Source organism: Ochlerotatus camptorhynchus, unplaced genomic scaffold (genome assembly GCF_037179485.1).
Source record: "Ochlerotatus camptorhynchus isolate MF236.1 unplaced genomic scaffold, CSIRO-AGI_Acam_v1.1 ptg000299l, whole genome shotgun sequence".
NCBI classification, from domain to species: Eukaryota; Metazoa; Arthropoda; class Insecta; order Diptera; family Culicidae; genus Ochlerotatus; species Ochlerotatus camptorhynchus.
This window is the reverse complement of record NW_027040787.1, coordinates 940,986-967,921: the sequence shown is the minus strand read 5'-3', so window position 1 is coordinate 967,921 and position 26,936 is coordinate 940,986. Positions and strand designations below refer to the sequence as shown.

The 26,936-nt window shown below is 40.3% G+C and overlaps 1 protein-coding gene across 1 annotated transcript in view; it reads left to right on the top strand.

Moving 5' to 3' along the window:
* LOC135706959 (NACHT and WD repeat domain-containing protein 2) overlaps positions 1–14,274 on the top strand; it is a 32,614-nt gene extending 18,340 nt beyond the window's left edge. Inside the window, exons 11-16 of the mRNA XM_065228652.1 lie at positions 8,509–8,738; positions 8,803–8,990; positions 9,065–9,378; positions 9,431–9,649; positions 12,988–14,077; positions 14,139–14,274. Of these exons, the coding sequence (XP_065084724.1) occupies positions 8,509–8,738; positions 8,803–8,990; positions 9,065–9,378; positions 9,431–9,649; positions 12,988–14,077; positions 14,139–14,273 (2,176 nt within the window). The 3' untranslated portion in view covers position 14,274. The remainder of the gene's footprint in view (positions 1–8,508; positions 8,739–8,802; positions 8,991–9,064; positions 9,379–9,430; positions 9,650–12,987; positions 14,078–14,138) is intronic.
* The last annotated feature ends 12,662 nt before the right edge of the window (positions 14,275–26,936 follow it).

The window sequence follows — 26,936 nt, the reverse complement described above, 5'->3', positions numbered from 1 at the left end:
GTTGTCGATAAGCAGCGTCGTAACGTGATGTTTCTTGGGTAGAATCACCGGGTACTTGGTGGAGTAAGACGCTTCTGGAGCCGCTGCAATCCTGCTTCCCATCCGAATTATACCATGGTCGTCCAAGAAGGGAGTTAGTTGGTAGAGAGTACTGGATTTGGCGATCGTTCCTTGCTTTACCAGCGATGCTAGCTCATCCGGGTACGCTTCGGCTTGTGCTTGGCGTAGTACTGTGTATTCGGCTTCCTGGATTTCATTACGTTGCAGGACAGAGCCTCGTCCTTCTGCTGGGATCCTTTTCTTCAGTACAGTAACTGCTCGATGTACGTAGGCCATAGCTCTGACCAGACGGTTCCAGTTGGAAAAACGGCATTCGTTTATCAGCTTCTCCATAACATTGTGTTGGTGCAAAAATACGGGACGAAGTTCTTCACTGGTGGTGGTTGGATTCTCCACTTCCACAGGCCATTCGATACCTTCTTTCGTGAGAAACTCAGGGCCCTTAAACCAGCGGCTATCGGGAGCAAAGGTGGGGCCGGAGACCCACTTAGTGGCTTCGTCAGCAACATTCAATCCTGATGGAACGTACCTACATTGATCCAAGCTGCTCAGGGAGAGTATCTCCCCCGCACGGAATCCCACGAATTGGTGATAGCGACGGCTGTCCGAGCGTAACCATGCCAGCACAGTGGTCGAGTCCGACCATAGGAAACGTTTATTGATCGGAAGTGTTAGCGAAGAACAAACTGTTTGCATTAGTCGTGCCCCAATCATGGCTGCCTGTAACTCCAGCCGTGGAATCGAGAGTGGTTTCAGGGGTGCCACCTTTGTCTTCGAAGCCACCAAAGCGCATCTAGTTCCTTCTGCGCAACGCAGTCGGAGGTATGCCACGCAAGCATAGGCTGATTCGCTTGCATCTACAAACACATGTACTTGGAGCTCTCGTAGGGATTCAGACGAAAGATTTCCGAAGTAACATCGAGGCACCTGAACTTCTCCAATGAGTGCCAATAGCTCCGACCAACGGTACCACATATCAAGCAAGTTCTCAGCAATCGGTTCGTCCCAATTGGTTCCGGATCTCCAAATCTCCTGCATCAATATTTTCCCATGGATGGTGTAGTGGGAAATGAATCCAAGTGGATCGAACAACTTCATTACCATTTGGAGCACCTGTCGCTTGGTGGGTATCACGGTTCCGTTGAATAGTTGTTGGATTTGTAGACCAGATGCGTCGAAAGTGAATACGTCCTTGATTGGGTCCCAAATCAATCCAAGTACTCGTTCAGAAGCACCCCCCGAGCATCTAGACAGAAAACCTTAGTTTCACGTACCCACTTGCAAATTGTAGATGTCTCCACCGTACGTAAACAATGGGGTCAGCCATCGCTGGTGGCACAACTTTTTTCACATCAGAAAACATGTTTTTGTTTCACTTCATGTGGACGTCGAAAGCAAACCAAGAATAAATTTTGAGTGAGATGTATTACTGGTGTTGCACATTTTAGATCATGATGCTGTCAACAACCATCGAAATATGTTGATCAAATTATGCATTGATTTCTATCTTAAATATCGACTGGAGCAGTACGCCAAAAACTTCGGTGGGATCAAGATTTCACTACGTAAAAAACTTACTAAACTGATACTGTTCCGTGGAGAATGAAGGAGAATTGATTACTGTATAGTTCAATTAGCGTCACAATAAAAAAAACTTTATTAATCCACCAGTGGTGTGATCTGGCACTTCTTATTTCTGTAAATTCTGATATTCTCTTTAAAAATTACCCCGACACATAGTTCGGAACCTGCACAGGTTTTTAAGCACTTTGTATGGTTATTTCCTATGTGGGCACTGGGCAGTAACCCGATTAAAGGGTTTCGTTTATTTCGGTTATGTGGTTGCCGACAAACATCACTTAGTTCCCGGATTTTAGGGTCTTGTTCCGTCCATATATCCGGAACCAGTTAATCGGTTGAAAGTCTATTAATTAACATTCTATAGAATCATGGTAGCTTTCATTTGGTTGTTGTTGCGTTCAATTCGGTAGAGTGGTTACCGAGAAATACATATAAGAAAATTGTCTTACGCGCTCTCTCACACACATAAATAGACAGACATTTTCCTATCCCGTCATGCTGAGTCGATTGGAAGACTATTAGAAAAAAATATCAATGTTTTTATAAAAAGTTAAAAAAAAAACAAAAAACTTAAAAACGGGAAAAAAAAAGTTGATAAAAAAATAAGACCAATTGTAAATTTACTCCACCATTATTCGATTTGACAGAACCAGAGTACCAAAATTTTCGGGGTACATTAGCATTACACTGGAGCTGTTTAGTTGCTCCCGGGGTGTTCAGAAGTGACTTGCTTGTCGGAATTGATCGGTTTGTCTGATGTCGATGCTTCAGGCTCTCCTAGAGCAGCTAGAACTTCGGGTACATTTGATCGGAATTTGTGGATTTCAAACCCTGCTGCTGCGTGAATAGTCTTCACCTCCACGAGCTGCACCGCTTCGTCGACGGTATCCATACTGTCCAGGAAATCATCTACAGTGACCGGCATAAAAAAAGATCCACCGATGTCGAATGTAAAAATGCATGTAAAACTCATTTATTTTTCAAAAAGTCAATTAATATGACTTATGTCTCAGATAACTAAATAACAAAAGTTTATTTTGACTCAACGATATTGGTAATTTTTATTCCAAAACTTAAAATAAACAACAAATTCAATTCGCATGACTTTTTGAGGTATGACATAAAAAAAGATCCATTTTATGTTTCATGTGTTATAATCATACAAAATTATGATTATGATCAGCTGGTCAGTAGTTAATATGACCTCCCTTCGCTTCGATAATGGACTGCAGTCGTTTCGGCATGCTTTCGACCAGGTTTCTGAGGTGCTGTGGATCCAGTTCATTCCAGGCCTTCTCCAGGGCAGCAAAATATTTCTGCTTGTTGGTTACGCCGGTCTTTTCCACTCTGTTATAGAGAATTGCCCAGAGATTCTCGATTGGGTTCAAGTCAGGGCTCTGGGGTGGCCATTCCAAGGGTTTGATGCGACAGGCTCGAAAGAATGCGAGCGTTTTCTTTGCCGTGTGCTTGGGATCGTTATCCTGCTGGAAGATGTAGTTGTCTTCCAATTCCATTTTTAGCAAAGACTCTTCCAAATTTTCGTTAAGAATGTCAATATAGCCTTCCGCTGTCATGATCCCATTGATCAGGACCAGATTTCCCACACCAAACCATGAGAAACAACCCCAGACCATAATATTTCCTCCACCGTGCTTCATGGTTGCTTGAAGAGGTTTGTCCTGGAGCCCTTCATCGCTTTTCCGCCATACTCGCAAACGTCGTTTTTTGTTAAAAAGCTCAAACTGAAGCTTCATCTGACCAGATAACACGTTTCCAGAATTCCAGGGGCTTATTGATGTGGGTTCTTGCAAACCTCAGACGCTTTTCCTTATTGACCTTGCTGATGAACGGCCGCTTCCGAGCAAAATAACTCTTTAAGCCGTGCTCAGCAATGCGGCGTCTAATTGTTCGTTCGGATATTGTTAGGTTCAACTTTTCTTTCACTCCGCGGATGGTAACAAACGGATCCTTTTTGATTTCCCGGATGATTCTGGAGTCCTCTCGGTGATCAGATTTACGTTTAAGTCCTCGTCCAGATCGATCTGCAACGCTTCCAACCCGTTGGTGCTTCAAAATTATCTTTTGAACCGCACCGCGACTCACAGAGTATTTTTCGGCAATTTTGCGCTGAGATTCGTTTTTCTCAAAGTCACGAACGATTAGATTCCGAATTTGATACGAGATTTTCTTTCCACCCATATTTGAACTTTCAAAAACTCGTTACTTTCGCACAATACGTTTACTTCTCAGCGCTGCAGCAGAGATTTGCGATGAATGTAAATAAACAAATGTCAACATTAGGAATTGTGAGGGGTATGTCAACGGAATTTATACGGCAATTTTTTTTTCTACAGGTGGATCTTTTTTTATGTCATACCGTAAACAAGGGGTGCGTTTGAATTTCGTTAGTGGTTGACCTGAACTGATTCGTATATTGAAACTCTTGCACGTACTATAACAAGTGGTACTAGAACAAGCTTAAAACGTGCAATAATATAGCTTTTAAAAAGTGCTTGGGAAAGAAAACCGATTTATCTAACAAGTGAGCCGGTGGATCTTTTTTTATGCCGGTCACTGTACATAATGGTTTTTAGTGATGGCCTCGACAGCTCTGGGATAGATGGTAGCGTACTCTTCTGCGTTTTTGTTTTTTATGAATTGCGCTGAGCAGGGCGAGCACATGGCACCAAACGTGGCGACATCCATAATGTAGATTTCGATGTTTCCATCCGGGCTGCTTCTCCAGAGAAATCGTTGGAACTTCGTATCGTTTACTCGAATCCAGATTTGGTGAAACATCTCACATATGTCACCACATACTGCAACATTTCGTTCTCTGAATCGGAGAATGACCGCCACTAAAGATGTAAGAAGATCCGGTCCTTTTAGAAGTAGGTCGTTGAAACTAACACCTTCCACCTTCGCGGCAGCGTCCCAGATCAGACGGATTTTCCCAGGCTTTCTTGGATTCACGACTACTCCTAATGGAAGGTACCATACACGTTGATGATCCGTCTGCTCGAGCTCTTCCTTTGTTGCCTTGTGAGCGTATCCCTTCTTCACGTAGCTTTCGATCTGCTCGTTCACTTTTGCAGCTAGTTCCGGATTTCGTGCCAGGCGCTTCTCCAGACTCTTCAATCGTCCTTTTGCCATGGGCAGGCTGTCAGGAAGCACGGGATCATCAACTCTCCACAGCAGCCCTGTTTCATAGTGTTTCCCTTTGCGGACTGTAGTTTGTTCCAAGATTTGGAGTGCGCGTTTATCTCCCTCGCCCTCAAGCTTCTTGGTAACGGCACTTTCTTCGACAGCAAAGTAGCTTCGCATCATGTCGTGGAGCGATTGATTGCTTACAGGTTGAACATAGTGAAAATTTAGGTTCGCTGATGTAGGGACGCTATCAGATTCCTTCCCAAGCGCACACCAACCCAGCCGCGTCTTGACAGCAATGAGCCCATCGTTTCTTCTTTCTCGTGTCTTCAAAGCAGTGAGCAGTCTTACATGTTCCAATCCTATGATCATACGCGGTACGATGTTCGAATAGCTTTGTAGAGGTAATCCCCTCAGATGAGGATGCTGATCGGCTAACCCTTCGTAGTTGAAAGTCTGCTTGGGTAGATTCAGCTCGTCGACGGTTTGAACATTCTCCATGGGGTACTTTTTGTGCGAGCTCTCACCGGCGATGGTCAAACTGACGCGCTTCGATCCCTTCTCTTCTCTGGAAATTTTCCCAGTCCACGACAGCCATAACGAAGAAGAAGGCCCATCAATCCCTAGCTGCTCGGCGACCTCAGCCTCCAGAAGAGTTAAGCTTGATCCTTCGTCCAGAAATGCAAAGATGTTCACAACTTTACCATTCCCAAACAGCTTCACAGGGAGATACCTGAAGAGAGAGTACGATTTACCGCAGTGATGGTTCTGGTGAGCATGCAATCCGTCGTTAGAAGATGAAACTTCCGACAAAACTTGATCCGTTTGCTGGGCGTACTGAGCGTGCAGAAGCTGATGGTGACGTGACCGGCAACCTTCGAGTCCACATTCCTTCTTCGACCGACACGGCCATTTTCGATGAGGCACCAAACAGGTCCGACAAAGGTTCTTCTGCCGAATGGCCTTCCAGCGAGCGTCGATGTCAAGTGCTTTAAAGGATTGGCAGCTCGCTATTTGGTGGTTTGCATCTTCACAGTAGGTACATCCTTTGAGTGGTCGATCCTGGGCAACTTCCGGGTTCCGTTCCTGCTCATTTGATGATTCTTGAGTGTGAATGAAGAGTTTTTCCTTGTGCTTGTCGGATCGACTCTCCTTCGTGTTAATTTGCAGAGATTCTGTATTGAGCATGAGATCAGAAGCCAGGCCCACTAGATTTGACATAAAGTGGTTGAATGTCGCCAAGTTGACATCTGTTTGTGATTGTTTATAACTACCCCACTGCAGTTTCATGTGGGTGGGTAGCTTCTCCACGAGCTCGTTCAGAAGCATTGGATTCGTGAGATGGTTTTGCTGTTCCGCAATGATCATGTGATCGATCAAATTTTGAACCGCCAGTCCGTAGTCAACTATTGACCTGAGGTTATCTGCCTTCGGGGCAGGGGCAGCTCGTACACGCTTGAGGAGTGAATTTATTAGAAGTTCCGGTCTTCCATACAGCATGCGAAGGGTTTCCATGACACTGGGAACCGAGGAAGGCAGCAGCAAGCGGCTTCTTACTGCTTCTAGAGCGTTTCCTCGCAAACATCGTTGGAGTCTGGCCAGATTTTCAGCGTCGCAGTAACCACAAACCTCTGTGGAGTTTTTAAAACTGCTATAGAAAATAGGCCATTCTTCTGGAACGCCCGAGAAGATAGGCAAGTCTCTCGACATGACCTGACGAGCGGCTATCTGAGAAGCATTGGGTCCAGGTGGCACTGAAACCTGTTGGCTATTTCCCGGTCCGTATGGGTTTATCCCTAGCGAAACAGGAGCTGTTCGGTTATTCGATAGCGTTGCTGATGGTAGCCCAACGTGTTCGAAACCCAGATGTACTGAATCAGGATTCCAACTGGGTACAGTTGACGGAAATGGATAAACGTTGGATCTGCCTATGGGTTCATATCCCATCGTTGTCATTGGGAGATTCTTTTGCATCGAACTTCCTTGGGTTGCAAATACTTCCGTAGCTACTACCGGCATCCCAGATGAAAACGTTGGAATTGTAGTAGTCCTCATGGATGTTCCCCAGGGAAATGTGTTGGCAGACGTACGTGGAAGGTAGCTCGTTGGTTGCACAGGGGGAGGATAATCAATCGGCTGCACATGTTGGTTGTTCGCTTGAGGTGCCGTCGTACTGTCGAACGTTCTCGACGAAAATGCTACCGCTGGAGGTGCTACTCTGGATAGTGCTTGACCGACCATGGAAACAGATGGATTCTTCAACTGTGCCGGAGTAGAAACGGTTTTCGGTCCGCTTCCTACGGGAGACTCTTCCAACTTCCTCGAAACTGACTGTGCTTCAGAGGTAGGAATTAAACGTACTTTCCCTTGCGTTGCTCCGGTTATTCCGCTGCTGTATGGTACACTAGGCAGTCTGGGATCCATATTGTTGATGGTGCTAGCAATCGCCTCGTCCTCCAACCATTTTTCCAACCTCTGCTGCTTCGACTTCGCGCTCACATTACTTCTGTTGCTAGCCAAGTCTTCTTCTTCCTCCAGCTGCATCAATATGTCGAACTTTTCCTTCAAATACTTTTCTTCCTCTTCTAGCCGCTTCATTTTCAGCTTGTTCTGTTGCTCCAGAAGCTCCAGCTGCAGTTGTGCCCGTCGAGACCTTTTGCTCGACGCCGATGTGTACGCCGTAACGGCAGAACTAGCTTTCTCCTCCTCCGCTACTGCTAATGCTGTGGGTCGGCATTTCTCGCACCTCCACGACCGATTCGGATCGGCAATCGAATCCGATACACCGGCACATCCGAAGTGTTCCCAAGTTTCGCAAGCGTCACATCCGACCATATTATCAGCAGTGTCGGGTTTATCGCACTTCTGGCAGTGATTTTCATCCTCCGGCGATACTAGCGGCATTTCGATTTCAATCCCACTCGGGAAATTGAAAATCTTTGAAGTTTGTTGCGGGAGTAAAACAAACACTGTTCCGATAGTTGCGGTGACTGAGCAACTTCAAAGCTGCAAATTTATTTCATATTAGGTTAATAAAGTTGTTTTAAGGTTTTACTTTTGAACTTACATTTTCAGTGTTCGCTCATCCGAAAATAAGGTTATGTTTTTCTCTGCCGCACTTCTCTCATCTAGAACCTGTCGTAAAAGCTTATTACATATCGAGTTACACAAGTTCATATGGCAATTCTTACCGTAGGTACTAATGCTAAGTTATTTTGAACTAATTGAATATAAACGGAATGATTTTACTGGGTATTTAGAGCAAAGTTATCAATTCACTTTTTTTCCTTGTATCGCGCACCAGGTGCTTTTTCGTTTTGACAGTTTCTCGCGCTAATCGTTCGAGGGAGTGGACGGTAGCTTCACGTCTGCGTACGCACAGTGGGCACGGCAACACCTACACATTGCAAGAAAATTTGAACAATCTTGAAATAAATTTACGCTAAAAACGTTGAAAATAGTGACTGATAACAAAAAAAATTACTTTAGTACCTTTTTAATCTATTAGTGACTGACTTGAAAAAATGAACATGTCACTAAAAAGTGGCTCACTACCAGCCTTGCATATATTTTCCCATGCAAATTATTATGCTCTCCTGCAAATCCAGACCGTAAACAAATTCGTTCGATCAATACGAATCGAAAAAGCTGGAGGGAGCAGGATCACGATTTCAAAGTTTGTCTTTAAGCCTATTTATATCCTTTATTTTCTTTCAACAGGGCGGCTGCGTATACAAACAACAGTCAAAGCGTGCTGCTGAACATGCTCTCCAGTGAATTCACAATTATAGACAACCCCTTCAATGAGGATGAGCCAATTACCGGTTTATATCTTTTGAACAAAAATCTTTTCTTACATACAAAACTACGTTATGCCTACTACGACATGCGAGGAACGCTGATCGAGAAACAGGAAATTGAGGATGTAACGGATGCGTGGGAATTATTATGTAAACTTTCTTTGATTTCTCATTGAATGCTTGAGTTGAACAAAGTCTTCCATTAATGTTGCAGTTATGGAGTTTACATCCTTCACGGATTTCTTCGCAGTTTTGTGGTCCGGAACAATAAACGATACCAGGCTTATGCTGTATACTAGCAAAGAAGAATTGAAAATACCACCAAGAACAATGCACAGCGTTATCACTATGAAGAAAGATAGAAATACAATGTACTGCTGTTACCTAGAAAATCTTTACCAGGTAGCTGTGCAGAACTTGCTCGACAACATAAATATAATTACAAAATTAAATAATCATCAATATTCGATCAAAAGGTTAGCGAATTCCAATACGAAGAAAACGAAGAAAATAAAACGGCAGAATGGAATCATGTGCGCGATTTGCCTCGCTATGAGAATGATGTCAAGGAAATGGCACTTCAGCTCAAGATGGATCAGAACGATCGTTTCTTGCTAGCTAGCACAGCTAACGGATTTGTCGTTTGGGACTTTGACACGGAAGAACCCATCTCTGAGGAAGCCATATATCTTGCATTACCTCATGGCGTACGCAATATTTCCACCAAGATGACTCAATCAAACTCCGTTATGATCAGCTCCAAAGTGGATTATGCGGTGGCCGGGGTGCGGTAAGGTAACGATAGCTATTCTTAAGCTTAAGTACTCAACTCTAGGTTTTAGGAAAAATTTGTACGTTTGGTGCGTCAAAACGAAGCAACTGATGAAGGTCTTGGATGCGCATTTTGGAAGAATCATGCAACTTGAAGCGCTGACTATTGGTACTTGGAACAGCGTTATTACATCCAGCATTGATAGGTCGGTTAAAATTTGGAACATCAACAATATTTTCGAACAAGTTCACGTGATTGACAGACATGAGCTGCAAATTGACAGCATCAGGTTTGTAACAATAATACATATAAACAGTTACATATAAACAGTAGATTGGGTTAAACAGTAGTGTTCTGTACAGCAAGTTATTTTTTCAGAAAACTGCGCACCATTTACAAAACCAGTAGCTTGAAAATCTGTGATATTAAGTTTCAACTAGGGACTGGCGTAATTTTTTTAATCACTGTAGAGTTTAACTGAAAAGTACAATAGCGTATAAATGATAGTACGGAAAAAATGATCATCGAATTAATAGTTTAAATTTTCTTTAACCGAAAAATCACCCAAGGTACATGAAATTTCGAATATCGAAAAAAAAGTGTCATGCCAAATGATATGAAACTGCGTGAAACGTCGAGATCTAGACGTCTTTCTAGAAATTTGTTGTGATCGGGATTATCATATTGAACATTGATTAACTGGTTTATAAAACTGTTCACTACCATCTCCAAACTACTTGAATATCATTTTAAACCGTCACTAGCATTTGATACGTGATACTTTACTAGGTTGATTAACTTATGTTCATTAATATAAAAAATGAAAATACAAGCAAAAATCATTAGTTTCTAGCATCTCAATTATGCAAAGTTTCACACAAATAGGAGAAGGTCGAGTCTGAAATCCATTTTTTATTTGCTATTTGGTCTGGAAATGCACCATAGGCTTAGTTCAAAAGGACTAGACCAAGAGGGTCACCCCAAATTTTCTCACTATGGGATTTGACAAATATGACAGTACACTCTTAACTGGACCATAATTGTATGGCCCATAACAGCTACAACAACAACACATATGCATTTTGCGTTTGCGTTGCGTATCTTACAGCTGTTGCTGCATGTGTGTGTTTTGTGTGTCCCTTGAGAAAATAAAATGTCGACACCTGGAAAATGACCACATCCCCGTGGACTAGACCTACTTACATCAGCGTTTCTCAAATTACGGGCCGCGATCCACCGATTAATCGTGGACTGCTCTCAGGTGAGTCGCAGAAATACAGACAAGTTGGATCGCTCTTTTGGGACTTTTTCATTACTTTTTAATATAGAATACTTTCGTTAAATCCAATTGAATTTTCAGTCAACCCATATTAAAAAAGATAATTTAGTACTATTAATCTCCCTATCAAAATTCAAAATATGCGCACCGTAGAGCCATACTCTTTGTTTACACTGAAGCTACTCGAGAGCGTTTTCAAGTGTACCTTTACTGAAAACACAGAGTGGCTCTACGGTGCGGATATTTTGAATTTAAATAACACTAAACTATCTATTTTAAGATGTGTTAACTAAAAATTCAAATGGATTTAACGTTGGCATTCAATATTAAAAAGTAAAGAAAAAGTTCCATCCCTGATCATATGTTTAGTTATTTGGAGTGAAGATACTGAGAAGAAAAGCACACATTATGAGCAGGACACGTTCGAGAAAGTTTGCGAACAAATTGAGATTTTATTATCGGTACACTTGAATGACAGAAAAGACCACAAACGACAATCGATTTTACTCTCGTTCTATACGTTATACAAAGTGTCAGGAGTAACTAGTGGGGTTTTTCGGTTTCCAACTGTACCGACAATACTAAGGGTACACACTTAGAAATTTTTACAGAAATCTGTAAAATTTTACCGAAATCTCAACAGCTGAACGTTCGGTAAACAGTTTCGCAGATTTCCTGTAATTTTTCACATATATCTGTAAATAGTTACAGGAAAACTGTTAAATTGTTTACCGAACGTTCAGCTGTTGAGATTTCGGTAAAATTTTACATAAATCTGTAAAATAATCTTAGTGTGTACTCATACTCGGCTAATGACGTATCACATCCGTCACTCAGGGTGCTACACTTAGGCTGTGAACCATTTGCAGAGTTAAATTTAACTCGTGGTTAAAAGTGACATTTCGAAAGTTATTCTCTATGTTCGAAAATCCCTGTGCTGTCGATCGATCGATTTTCGAGAAGAACTCAACCACGATTGTCAAAATTTTACTTCTTGTCTGTCAGAAATAACCACGCTTGGATAGCAAGGGGGGGAGGTGGCTGTCAAATACGAACAATCGTCGCCTACCTCGCATAGCTGGTTCCAAACGTAAACAAGCCATAAGAAACCTACAGCGTTTGTTTACGTTTGGAACCAGTTTCATACAAGAATGATCAGTAGGCTGATTTGACAGCACGTCCCCCCCCCCAGTTGGATAGCAGAGTTTAACGATAACTTTCCATCTGTCAAATGTTAACCAAAAGTTTAAAAAAAAACACCAAATGGTTCAGAGCCTTAACTCGCAAACGTTCTGCATACTCGTCTCCTGCTGATCATGCGTGCCTGTAACGCTCTAGCTACTCAGTATCAGTTGATGATGAACGAACACAGTAATAGGGGGAATGGCTCTAATGTTAGCCTATAGATAAAAACCTCCTGTTTTACAAAATTTTCTTAGCACAATGCGTCATCTGGATAATACAAATAGATAATAGGTTGCTAGTGAAAAATTTGTATAAAATGCTTTCCTTCGAAATTTATGTATGGGCTCAATATTAGTTCCACTCAATGCCGACAGTAGGGATATTCCCCCTATGTTTTCAAAATTGTATGCATTTAAATCCAGTTGGATAGACTAGCACCATTTTGATTTTTTTTTGTGTTCTTATAGGAACATTTGAACGTTTCAACATTATTTAGATTTTTCGTTTAGTATTATCAGTAGTATAAGTTCACAATGAAATCTCAAATCTAAGGAACTTGATTAAGTATAGGACTTTCGTAATACTTTCTAAACCAAAACGTCAAATCCCATAGAACCAGAAGTTTTAAAATCGAAGATATGTTGGATAGAAGCTAAATGTTAGGGGTTTGACAGCTGTAGTATAGAGTTCACCAGATGCACAAGATTGTGCGTGAGATCACATGAAGCCTTTTTAAGTTATTGTACACAGAGGCAAATAAACTTAAAAATTTCATAAAGCTCGACTTGTGAACGACACATATGAATTTCATAAGCGTGACTTATGAATGAATTTCTGTCTTACATGAGGTAGATATTATACGCCTTTAACCATTTCATTATAACAAGCGTTGAAAGACGAGTCAACACACGGACCTCTTAATCTCAACGTCCATGGTTCGGTTCGAATCTGCTCCGTTTTATTATTTTTTGTTAACATTATTTTGCACGGGGAGGGTGGGTTTGCTAAGCCGTTAGACACCCTACCTGAGCTAATATGGTATGGAAGGAAGATACTGGAATTTTGTACAACTAATATAATAAAGCAGTACACGGTATTGTAGAAAAAAAAACTTACTGTACACATTACATGAAAGATCGCTATAAAAAGGTGTAAATTTACAGTCTTTCAGAAAATGGTGAACTGGCGGTAACCGTCACAAGATGCTGCGTTGGTGTATGGGAAATAAGAACCGGACGGCTACTGTCCAAGCTAGCGGACAGTCCTTTGGGAGCTATTGTAACTCACGCGGAGATCACACCGGACGGACGATACATTGTATCATCAGAAACAGGAAAAATTCTCATATGGAACAGAGTGACAGAACAAGTACTTTCACGGGACTCTCAGCCGGGCATACAGCAGTTGAACTTTTTGGATAACGGAGAGAAATTTTTAGCCGTTTCCTGTCCGAATGCTACGAGCGCATCGGCTTCAATGACTGGCGGTGATGACCAAAAGCTAATGGCTCAAGTCAAAATTCGTAGTATTCCGGATGGACAAACGATTTTCAATTTCGAATATCCCGTTCGATTGGTACCAGGATTACCATTCCGATGTGCTGTGGTGACAGCTGATGGTCAGCATATAGTTTGTACTTCAGTGGATAAGAATAACAAGGACTCGGTTTGGGTTTACAATGCGACCAATGGCACCCACGAACACAAGATATCATTGAAAGGTTGCAATATTAAAGAAGTTGTTTCTCTGCTTCCTCTTCCGCACAAGCCCACACAGGTGGCAGTCATAACCAATGAGAAGGGAAGTATTATGGACATTAAAACTAGGAAACATGTCCGCTCTATTCCGAAATGGGGAGGTACAAGCACCAAAGATGGCAAGTTTGGTCTTTATGCGCCATCACGAGGTGGCCTAGAACTACTAGAGCTCAAGAAAGGATCGACAGTGAAGACTTTCATTCCCAAAGTCGCTGAAGGTGTATTTACGGTGATTTGTATGTTTACCGACACAGACGAGTACGTTCTTTACTACCACAGTGGTAGAAAAACTTTGAGAGTATTCCGTACCAGCGACACTGAAATGATCGCCAATTACCGTATGCAAGCCGAACTCACGGCCATCAAGAGCACCTCGGATGGTAAAAGCCTGGTCCTGGGCACTGTCGATGGTTGTATTTCCGTGCTGGCTATTGCTGATCAGGAAAAACCTGAAATGCAAGAATTCCTCAAGCAACTACCTTCACGTGATGCAAATGTAAATAGGTACACTCATGTCTGTCATGGCAGCTAATTTACACATTTTATTTCCTTTCCAGTGGAAGAAGAAACTTGCAAAACAGAAGGCATCTGCCAGGTTCAAAGCCGCGATGAGATTGGCTTCCATCTCAACTCGATTCGGAACACCGGCAGATGAAGATGAGGATGACGATGACAAAGACAATGAAAATTAAATGAGAATATTCTACAGTGATTTTAAACTATTGTTACCTTAATTCATTCCAATAAATCACATGTTATTAAAATCTATCCATCACACCATAAACTCGTGACTTGCCCCAATCCGAAGCATGAATGTTAACCACTACGATGAACCCGTCTCCATCCGAAGAAGATTGATAATTCTGACCAGAGTTATACAGTAATCCCTTAGTCCATCCACCGCTAATTTTTCGTATGTGATTAGTGTCATCCATAAACTAGTAATCTATAGAAAATTAGCTCATTTGGTTGAAGGACAGCACAGTGGACGGTACCACCAACCACATGAATGGAGGGATTACTGTAGTTATACGACCACTCCCGTTCATAGTAGTGGCTAAGGGAGGGGAGGGTGGAAATGAGGTGGAACTAACTCTAGATTACTCGATTGCTCTTAGGCCAACAAAAGTCGGCCCGCATAGAAAACAACCATAAAAAGTGACTAACAAGTCACTAACAAACAATAATGCCGACTAAAAGTGAAACCCTTGCTCCATTTCTGATATCGTTCATGCATGGGGCTCATTTATTAGGGGTGTGTATCGATTCAAGTTGCCCTAGAGGCCTTTGATAAGCTCTGCTGACACAAAATCACTGCCGATGCAAAATCTTACATATCTCATAGAAAACCATTACAATCCAAAACATACTTACTTACTTACTTAAGTATCCTGACTAGGGCACCAGGTCAATCCTGGAATTTCAAACGCTACCCCCTGGAATGGTTGTTTGGGCTTGAAGTTTGTATGGGAGAAATCGACAAATCTCGAGCAAACCGAGAAAACAAATCGACAAATCTCACGCAACACGAGATCGATTCTATCGATTTTCTCTTTCGCGAATAACCCGACTGCAAATATATTTCCCATTCAGTATGTTGTTTCAGGCGCTAGCTAACATCATCTTCTGTCGAACTGTGCTGCGAGCTTAGCGATAAATTTGTTTCTGCTGCCGTGGTAAACCAAAGAGAAAGTCGATGAAGAGAATTAATTTAGCTTTATTTAGGAGGCTTTCAGCCTTAGGCTGGTTCGCCTCGATGAAGAGAATCGATCAACGAGGATAGATCCTTTTCAAATATTACGCGAGAAATATGTATATGGGGGAACAAACCAGCATTCGGGCCTCTAGGTGGCGCTGTAGTTGGTCGATTTTCTTAGTGTGCAGAATTTAGAACCTCTTGAGTATTGGGAACATCTTGGCTGAAGACCGGATGTGAATCCGAGTTAACCCCGAAAAGTTATTAACGTTTCAAATGAACACCACGGACAGGCATACGAACAACAAAGTTTGTATGTGTATAACTTGGCATAACATGAAATTGGCTGAAATTTTAAGCAGTAAGTACAAAAGTATGCGAAATTTTGGTCTACTTCAAATTGGAACAGATTGCCTAGTGGTTCCGGTTTTATTCCGGATTTCCGGGAGGTGATCGGGTGGAGGGGGAAGGTTTCAGTAGTCTATAACAAGATGATGCAGAAAAGTCGCTAGGTAGTGCTGATTAATAATTTAACAAAACACAATCTCTAAATACCTGATGACCACCGGAAGGTCATCCGGTAGCCCGGAACAATCGTAATCTTGATTATTGTATATTTTTGATCAAAGTATGCCTTGATTTTTCTCTGCAACTATATGAAATGTAGTAAAATAGTGACTTTTGATAGAGTGGTCACCATATGGTCCACCTGAAGATCTGAAACATCCGTAAATTTTAATCCGTAAATTTGATCACGTAGCATTTGTTTATTCTTCTGCATCTATAAAAGATGCGGCAAAATGGTGATTGTTGATATATTAGCTGGTCATTAGCTCTGAGTGGTCACCAGATGGCCCATCGGAAGATCCGGAACATTCGTAAAATTGATTGCTGTACATATTAACACTCCGAATACGATGCCTCCGAAAAACGTGTAACGGCAAGTTTGTAATGGCTCAACTTAGCCATTTCTTAATGAATTTCAAAAATTTTGGTACCTTTAGAACTCTTTTGGTTTGTAGATAATTTTGATTGTAAAAAGATTGAAAAAAGAGTCGTCTACTTTTTTAAAATGCGAAAAGAGTTGTTACACATTTTTTGGAAAGGTGTGTTTGTAGGGTTTGCAAGTGGCGCAAGACCTGTAATTTAGATTAATGGACACAAATGTTCACAATTAACCGGAATATAGTCATGGTTTCTATACATGGATCCTGGAGACAACAGAACGGTCCTCGAAAAATCCGTAGCATATGTAAAAGTGGTCAATCCATGAACCTGATCCTAGAGCTCAATAGTACTTATTCATATAAATTCAAAATAGGATTCTTTTTGTTTTAATAAGCCACTTTTCAACTGCAACTATTGTAAAAATAACAATATTCTATTATTAAGCCAAACGGTTTTTTCGAAAGCATGTGGAACTGCGATATAAGAAAGAATTTGGGGTCATGACATAAACATGGACCCAAATGGCCATGGGGCCATCCTCTGGTAAGTCCAGAACGTCCGTAAAAGAAGTCAATCAATGAAACTGATCCTAGAGCTCCGCAGTTTTTTTTTTTCAAAAACATCAGGAACTGTGATATAAGAATGAATTTGTGGTCGTGACATAAACATATACCTAGATAGCCATGGGACCGTCGTCCGGAAGATCAAAAACATCCGTAAAATGGTCACTCCATAAAATTGAGAGGTGTAAGCAGTACTATGACGAGTACCTCAACGGTGATGCAGTAGAAAACAAAGGTGGCACGGCAACAGATCTTGGAGTACGCGCAGAAGACGACAGGCTACCGGCCCCTGGTCTTCAAGAAGTTGAGGAGGAGATCGGTCGGCTGAAGAACAACAAAGCACTGGGTAATTGCCAAGATTTGGGAGGAGGAGATATTACCGGAGGAGTGGATGGAAGGTGTCGTATGCCCAATCTACAAAAATGGCGACAAGTTGGATTGCTGCAACTACCACGCGATCACAATGCTGAGCGCCGCCTACAAGGTACTCTCCCAAATTATATGCCGCCGCCTGTCACCATTTGCAAGAGTTTGTAGGGCAATACCAGGCGGGATTCATGGGTTCATATTCGCGATTCAGCAGGTTCTGCAGAAATGCCGCGAATACAACTTGCTTACACATCATTTGTTCATCGATTTCAAATCCGCATACGACACAATCGATCGTGATCAGCTATGGCAGACTATACGCGAGTATGGATTTCTGTATAAACTGACGCGATTGGTCAAGGCGACGATGGATCGAGTGATGTGCGTTGTTCGAGTATCGGGAACACTCTCTAGTCCCTTTGAATCTCGAAGGGGGTTACGGCAAGGTGATGGACTTTCGTGTCTGTTATTCAACATCGTGTTAGAAGATGTGATCAGAAGAGCTGGGATAGACACGAGTGGCACGATCTTCAGAAAGTCCATCCAGCTTCTTGGCTTTGCCGATGACATTGACATCATGGCACGGAACTTTGAGACGATGGCGGAAACGTACATCAGACGGAAGGCTGAAGCTAGGCGGATTGAACTTGTCATCAACGCATCAAACACAAAATACATGAGAGGAAGAGGTTCTAGGGAAATCAATGTTAGCCTCCCGAGTTTAGATTGACGGTGACGAAATCGAGGTGGTCAACGCATAATGGCAGGGAATCGTGCCTACTTTGGACTCCGGAGAACGCTCCGGTCGAATAAAATTCGCCGCCACACGAAGTTGACTATCTACAAGACGCTGATTAGACCGGTGGTCCTATACAGTCACGAGACCGTGACTATGCTCGTGGAGTACAAAAGCGCCCTTTTGAAAACATTAGGAACTGTGATATAAGAATGAATTTGTGGTCGTGACATAAACATGTACCTAGATAGCCATGGGACCGTCCTCCGGAAGATACTGAAAATCCGTACATGTTGTCCAGTGGTTTCTTATATCACAGTGTTTAAAAAAGAACTGCAGAGCTCTAGGATCAGTTTCACAGTATGACAAATTTACGGATGTTCCGGATCTTTTGGAGGACATTCCCATGGCCATCTGGATCCATGTTTATGTCACGACCCTAAATTCTATCTTAAATCGCAGCTCCAAGAGTTTTCGAAAAAAAACTACGGGTTTTTCACAGTTTTATGGATGATCCACTTTTACGGATGTTCCGGATCTTCCGAAGGACGGTGCAATAAGACCATGATGCTTGGAGGTTTGAAATCAAAGTGTGTTTTATTTTTATTCTATCGTACAGAGGCCTCGCTTCGGTCACATCGCGGTCGGTGCCTACGTGACACTTTTTGCTGCACTCAGCATAAACAATAATCGTCCGTTCTACGAACTTTGGATCATTGCGCTTTATGCTGATCTTGCACACAGAAAGGCCCGTATCCACCACACGCCCTATCTAATAAAATTTAAAAATTTATGATCTAAGTATAATTTTTTTAAATCTATGAATGTTCTAAGGGTTTCGATTTGGATATAATGTTTGCTTATTTTATTATAATATGTTATGTTTTATTCTTATCGTGTAAAGTATAGTTTAAATGAAATGCTGAATATATAATACTGAATATAAGCAGTAATGAAGAAAACAGACAATTCTTGCCGTTTTCCAATTAACAATTCTTGTACATATGAAAGCGTATATGAAACTTTACCTATTTTATCATTAATGTAATGTTTAGTTAAGATAACAGACAATTCTTGTCATATTCGTTTAATAAATTCTTAATAAGTAAGTAATCTATCTATCCACCACATGCCCCTAACCTATAGGGCATATGTATTTAATCCTATTCTTCTCTTATTTAACTAACAAAGAAAGGTTTTACACGTGATTTGTGTATTGTATCGATGTTCTTATCTAGTTGTACTTCAACATTTGGGCCTTTATCTTTTATGATTTTATAAGGTCCCAAATAGATTTTATCAATTTTGGATCCAACTTCATTCTTTAGTAAAATTAGATCTCCTTGTTTATACAACTTTTCTACTGCTGCGTTGTTATATTCTTTTACGCGTTTTGCTTTCTCTTTCAACATTCGCTCTCTCACTTCTTTTTGAGAATATTGTAGTTTGTACTTTAGGATTTTCGAATAATCTTCCAAATTGTATGTTGGTTCTATTGCGTCAGGTTCAGATAAATTCGATGGTAATGTACATATTTTCCCAAAGACAAGTTCATAAGGCGTCTTATTTGTACTAGTATGCACTGTCGTATTAAATGCAAATTGGTAATACTTCACCCATGTATCCCATATCAATGGTGAATTTCCGCAGTATATGCGTAAGAAATTACCTAAGCTTTTATGTGAATTTTCAAGCGCACCAATCGTTTGATCATGGTATGCCGTTGAATGTAATTTATTTATTTTTAATAACTTACATATCTCTAAAAATAAGTCTGACGTGAATTCCTTCCCTCTGTCAGTTACTATTTTCCGTGGGACACCATAGTTTAGTATTACAGTATTTACGAAAGCTTTTGCAACAGTTTCTGTTGTCTTATTTTGTATTGCAGTAGCTGTAACGTATTTGGTTAAGTCACACTGCGTTGTCAAAATATATTGGTTACCTCCTGCGCTTGGCAGTAAAGGTCCGACTAAATCCAAGTATATGACTTCGAATGCTGTTGACGCGGTTGTTGTTACAACCATTGGCGTTTTATATTGATTTATCATTTTGTTCTTTTGGCATAGCTCACATTATTTGACAAATTTTTCTATATCTTTTCGCATGTTATTCCAATAAAATCTTTGTTTTATTGTCTTTAATGTTCGATCAATTCCCGCATGTCCTGCCGTTGGAAGTGTGTGGTAATCATTTATTATTAATTTTTGTTTCATTTCATCTGTAACGTGTTTCACGTTTTTCTTTAATATGTATATAGGTGGTATACCCTTGGTGAGATCATTCATTTGAATCTCATTATAAAATTTTAGCGCTTTTTCATCATTCTTTATTAATACGAGCTCCGTTATTTTATTATCCACACATATTTTCTTCAGTGTTTTCATTATCCGTCGTAACTGGACCAATGTTTTTGCTGTTTTTATTATAACTTTGTTTTTATGTAAAGCTATCTGTACTTCCGGCAGTTCATGTACATCTTCGATTACCATTTCCATCGCTTTTCCAGTTTCAAGTTGCTGGCCAGGCATCTGATCACTAGTGTCAGCAGATGGTTGGATATTCTTTGATGCTTTAGATCTTGTTGTTATCAGAACTTCTCTTTCAATTTTCTTATTTAGGTCTTTTAATTCAGTGATTGATATCCGTGATAGGGCATCAGCTACATTGTTATCTGATCCCTTTTTGTACATAATATCGAAATCATACTCCTCTAGGGCAAGTCTAAATTTTGTTAATCTACTCGAGGGGTTGTTGAGAGTAAACAAATAAACCAGTGGTCTGTGGTCCGTATACACTTCAAATTGTCTACCGTATAAGTAGGGTCTAAAGTGTTTTATAGCCCACACTACCGCTAGCAGTTCCTTCTCTATTGTTGAGTAGTTGGTTTCTGCTTGATTTAATGCTTTACTGGCATATGCAACAGCTTTGCCTGTTTTGTTTGACAACACGGCACCTATGGCATATCCAGACGCATCTGTATGTAGATTAAAAATGTTAGTTGTAGAAAAATCTGGATATTCCAAAACTGGAGGATTTATAAAGTGTTGTTTTAATGTATCAAAAGCATATTGGCATTCGTTGGTCCAATTAAAAATAATATTCTTCCTGGTTAACACATTTAATGGTCTACAAATCTTTGCAAAATTTTTAATATTTTTCCTGTAATAGTTTGAAAATGCAACGAATCGCTTAACTTCGTCCGTAGTTTTTGGTATTGGCCAGTTTTTAACTGCCTCTATTTTGACTGGATCAGTCATCACCTTAAACCAATTTCTATGTAAAGATCCCTTCAGACCGATCACGTTTGTCATAGTGGTCTTTGGTTTTTTGTTCATGATTCCGTTATAAAAAAAATCTGGGACTTTGAACAGTTATTTGAAGTCTATGACTTGGACAATTGGTAACTACACTGCAATGCTCATTTCTGTTTGTCAAACTTTGTAAACATATCAAACAGAAATGAATAAAAAAAAACGGCGCCGGTAGTGTAGTGGTAAGCGTGATTACCTCTCACCCAAGCAGGCCTGGGTTCAATCCCAGTCGGCGCCGCCGGGATGTTGTGAGGCATAACATCTCTGATCACGCCTTCCTTCGGATGGGAAGTAAAGCCGTTGGTCCCCGGTTCATGAGTTGATGAGCCGATAGGTAGGGTCCAGGTGTGGGAGCTGCCTTCCTGGCACGTCGGTAGCATTGGTGCTCAGCACGGAAAACAAGATCAACGGAAAAAACAAACCAAAGGAAAAAAAAAAGAAATGAATAAATAGTGTTTTACTGAATTATAAGTGGGGATGGGTGGCATTCACTAGCCCGAGAATATCCTCCACATGCTAGCCTCTTCACCAACCATACATCAGTACACACTTATCGAGTCAGTAATTTTTACCGAGTTTTTGAATTGCGGAACTCTTCGGTAAAATTTAAAAAATCGGTGAAAAATTCAAAGTTGAGAAATGTGTTACCAAAATTTACAGACTAACTTCTGTTAACCCCGCGTAATGATGAAAAATAAAAAAGTCGATTTTATCCAACCTTTACCAATAACAGTCATTTGAATTTTATCCGAGTCAGTAATCCAAAAATCCAGTAAAAATACTAACTCTTGTAAAAAAATCTAAGTGTGTATGCAGAAGCAGCGGAGCTCGGCACTCCTCCATCGAAACAGCACCGCAGCTGAGCTGCGAGTGCTATGAAATAAAAAGGACATCGACTTATTACCACTACCTACTTCTCTCCCTTCCGCTCTCAAAATTCGCCAATTCGGTGTCTCTCGTTGTGTTTTCTGCTGAGACTGAGCAATATTCGATACCGCGAAACATCTCCGCAGTTATGTTTTCTTTCGGCGCAGGAGATGTGCGGTAATGAAAAGTTAAGAATGTAGCTAAACATTTACAATAACATTCTACCAAATTTTCATGTGCGTAGTCCACTGCCGAACGTACGAACGAATAGGGTGACTATAGCGCATTTTAAGAAAACGTCACAATTTTTTATGGATGTTTTAAATCAATAATTACGAAGAAACCATAAAGCCTACAAGGTTACTACCAAAGACACAAATCTAGGGAACTGCATGGAGAATGTTTTGTAGAACAACTAAATAAACAGAAATGAAATTTTTCAACTTAAAAACACTAAAATGTATGAAATTTCACCAGTTTTTTCGGTACTTTCAGCATACTTTTCAATTTTAATGTATGATAACTAACTTTAATCGAGTTCTTTTCTAGGAAGCATTGATAGCTAAGACTTTAATCTTTCATTTGGTATGTTGAAATCAGAAAACCACATTAAGATTAAAAAAATATAGCTAACCAAAGTTGGCAATACAAAAAAACATAAAATGTTGAATAACTCACTTAGCAGTCATTTCCGACCCTATGTTTCATGGGGATTTTTTCATAACTTTTGGAGCCCTATCTACCCTGAAAATATGTAAAACCCGGAACCAAACACCCTGTATATATATATATTATTCGGCATTGTAGAAATATTCCAGACAGACTTAGCACATCAGCGGTTTTCGAACTAAATCGTGCTTGTACAAATTGATTCAATAAAACAAAAATCATGCCGCTCGAAATAATATCAGCTCAAATTTGCTGGCAACCAAATTTCATCCCATCCAATGCTCAACATACATTCGATGTGCTCGCTCTGTACATATACGAAGGCAACCGAAACGTGCACGATGGACGAGCTTACACACATAGATGGAACTAGTCCTCGAATCGAAGAAACCGACCAAGAGCAACATTGAGGAATGAGCGAGTTCAACTTGCCTACTCCGTCTCCGTCCTCGTTAGAGTGTATCTGTCCGACACACAGGAAAGAAGTCCAAGCGCGGAATACACGCGAGAAAGCTCGAGAAATTCGCAAAAGCAGAGTGCAAGTGTTTCCACTATACATTTTTTCCCCGTTTGAGTTTTCGATTTATCGATAGCCCATCGCGCACAGTAGTCGGTTGTTCCGGATAGTTTGGTTGCGGTCACAGTGTTTCCGGATTTGTGCATCATCACTGAGAAGAAGAAGCAGAAGGATACCTTAGGTAGTCCGGAATTGGAATCTTGTGACATCCAGGGCCAGAACGTTGTGCAACTGAAGAGAGCAAGAGGTGAGAAGTGTGGAAATGAATGATGGCTGACTTTGGCAGGAATTGACTTGTTCGACGAGTTCGCGGAAATTGGAACCCATTCTCGGTTGATTTCTCCAGGGAGCATCGATTCAAAACTTGATATTTAAGAGATGTATATAGAACGAAGACGACGAAAAAATAGGACACTCAAGTGATGCTTGCTGCAGGGACAGGAATCTGCGAAAATCGATCGATAAAATGGTGTACAACAGCTCAGAGCTCGGTATAGTGCTTTGCAGGCCGCGCTCTCTTACTGTGGGACGACGACCACTTCCGTCCCTCTGCACTGACGTGTGTCGTACACCACTGCCAACCAACCATCCTCCATGCCGTGTGCTCTTTGTATGTGCTCATTTTTTTTTTGTTTTCTGATTTCTCTACTGCCCCATCTCCATCGTCGTCGTCGTCCACTGTATAACGATGAAGATGCGATGCGGTGTGTATAGCTGTCAAATTGGGATGTTCCGAAAATATGCGTGTTGTGTTTGTGTGTTTGTATGTTGCTCTTCTGGATGTGTGACATACTAAACCTGCCGAAAGTTGGATTTTGGGTACCTTTGTAAGGTGTACAGATATAATTTTGGTGGATTGTAAAGTGTATCGATGTAGGATGTTAAGATCATAATGAATTTATGCATGCATAGTTTCTATATATCCCTATTATTAAGTTAAATTGTCTGTTCGAGAAGATTGCAGAGTTTGCATTAATTGAGATTTATTCTTTTAAACGAGACGAGAAACTGAGTGATCTAATTTGCTGGGTCATAGGGGCTAATTAAACAAAACTAAGCGCAAAACAACATCTACGCGGGTGCTTTTAAAAGTTTTCACAATGGTCTATAAGTTGATTGTCATAATTAATATCAATTTGTTTCCTCTATTTTCAGGTACGTCTTCCTAATACTGATACTAATAGTTATAAACAAGTAAGTTTACAATTGTTTGTGTGATATCACATCGAAAACGATGCACATCAGCCATGTTGGAAAAGTTGTGACCCGATGTATGGAAATGTAGATACCCGTCCCGTCTTTTAATGGTTATGATTGAAAGGACAACATGTTTCGAACAATTCTCACGTAACATTTGAAAATGGTTTTTGTCCAAAATGTAAACAATCCAGAAAACAATCCGCCACTATTTAATTCATATACACGCGCCGCGTAAAAAAAACTACCGAGATTTTGATTTTTCACATGCTTAAATATTTTTTATAAATCGGATTTTGATGCCATTCGTTATTATAGCATGCTATGGTCCATATAGACATATTAAAAAAAAAATTGTATGTACACCAAAAATTATGATTTTTTTTTTCAAAGTATGCCATTCGATTACCTACAGTTTGAAACGGATAATGTGATTGGAATCAAGTCGATAGGTCGTATCGTTGTCGAGAAATCGTTAAAAACGTACCGCGTAAATTGCGACTCAGCGGCACTAACCGTGTAAAAAAAAAACGCGTAAAAAGCGACTCCAGTGTACCTAGCTAGTCAGCGGTACCAATCTTGGCAATGCAATCAATGTGTTAACGGAGTTTAAATTTTGTAAGCTTTTAATCGATTTAAAGCAAACATTAGGTAGCCATATGGCACTCTTGTGCCGCCCAACTGAACTGTCCTCCATTGAACAGGCCTTGACCATCTGAACATATTAGCTGGTATTTTTTCCATTTTGTGGGGATTTCGATATTGGAACGAGTCATGTTAGTTCGTAACTTTGTCTTGAGTTTAGATCAAGAAAACAAAATGTTGTCTTAAACATGTTGTACAGTGGCATAAAACTGCATGCTGTTTACTTTTATTTATTTTTTCCAGTCCTTGTTCAATTTATTCACTGATTATGAATGTTTAAAGTGTGGCAGAAAAAAAAACTGGTTTTGTTTGGCGTTAAAGGATTGTTTTTTATTTGATTTTTCAAGTCAAAATGAGCCAAACTTTTGGAGTGAAATTTCAATTTCAGTATTTTCAATTATAATATTTTGCAAAAAAATAAAATCATTTGGTTAAGTGGCGTCGCGTAACCTCAGTTTTTACCTGGTAAAAAAATTTGAAAACGTTATTTAGGGTCATATTTACATTCAAATCAGTTTCAAAAGGCACAGGGAGGGTATTCTAATTTCACTGATTTGTATCCATTGGACCCAATATTGTTTTGTTTGTTTACGTTTTGAGAGTTGTTGAACAGGTAGATTGAGGTTAGGGCGACTCCACTGGTTTGGTTCCATGGTAAGAATTTCCTTGCATAAATACTTATTTTAAATATTGGACTGTACCAAATGTATTAGACAGCATGTTGTTTCATGACCACTACTCGAGTAAAAGCATCACAACATTTACATATGTACGTTATTGACTTATGGACTGTTAAGTCATTTGGTACAATAGTTAAAAAGTTACAGCTGTTCATGTGTGTGCCATTTTTCACGAATACACCCTTTATATAAAGTTTGTAGGAGCACTATGTCTAAAGTAATATATTAATAACTCTTTTGAAAAGAAGTCAGGTTTGGTCAAAATTGATCATGTTTTGAATTTTTGGCAAGTAACTGAAAAGTTCGTTACGTTTCTCATACATTTTCCCATACAAACTTTAATGTTCTCCCTCAAATGCAGATCGTAACTAAATTCGTTCATCTTTGGCACAATTGCTGGGAACCTCACAACAGATCGATCGCGCAGAGGGGTTCAGGGGCTTCAGTGATCCGCCATTCAAACTTTACCCACCCTAATGATCATGCTAACAGAGCTGGTAGAGAGTCACTTTTTAGTGAGTTGGTCACTTCTTTCAAGCCAGTCATTAAAAAGTCTCCTTTTTTAAGGTCAAGTCACTAAAGTCACTTTTTCTTGTAATCAGACACTATTTTAAACTTTTTTAGCGTGAACATCAAGACAGCTTCAGCAAAGCTCCGATAGAATTTCTGGAACATGATAAAAAATATATAAACTGGAACGTGATAAAAAGTTTTCAAGAACTTTAATAAATGCGAAAATTTAGCTTAGTAGATTAGAGAATATCAACGAAGTTCGATAAATTAAATTAAATGCTAGAACTTTTAGCAAGCAGCGATACATATCTTCAAGAAATTCCAGAGAACTTAGAATTTAGATAGTTTCATGATATTCAGCGAAGTTCCGAGTACTTCGAGGACGATCAGATAGCTTCAGAATAATCCCATTAACTTAAGCAAATTTGCAGCGACTTACAAGGAATTCCATGGAATTATGGGGTATTCCAAGAATTCTATGATTGATCCAAAAACGTCCATTTTGAATATTTATGTATCAGAAAATTTACCGGATTACTAAACAAATTAAGAGAACTTCAGGTAAGCATAGATAGGTTCAGGAAAAATAAGTGAGCGTTCATAATGGTTAGAACAGTTAAGGAAAATTGAAGGCAAATCAA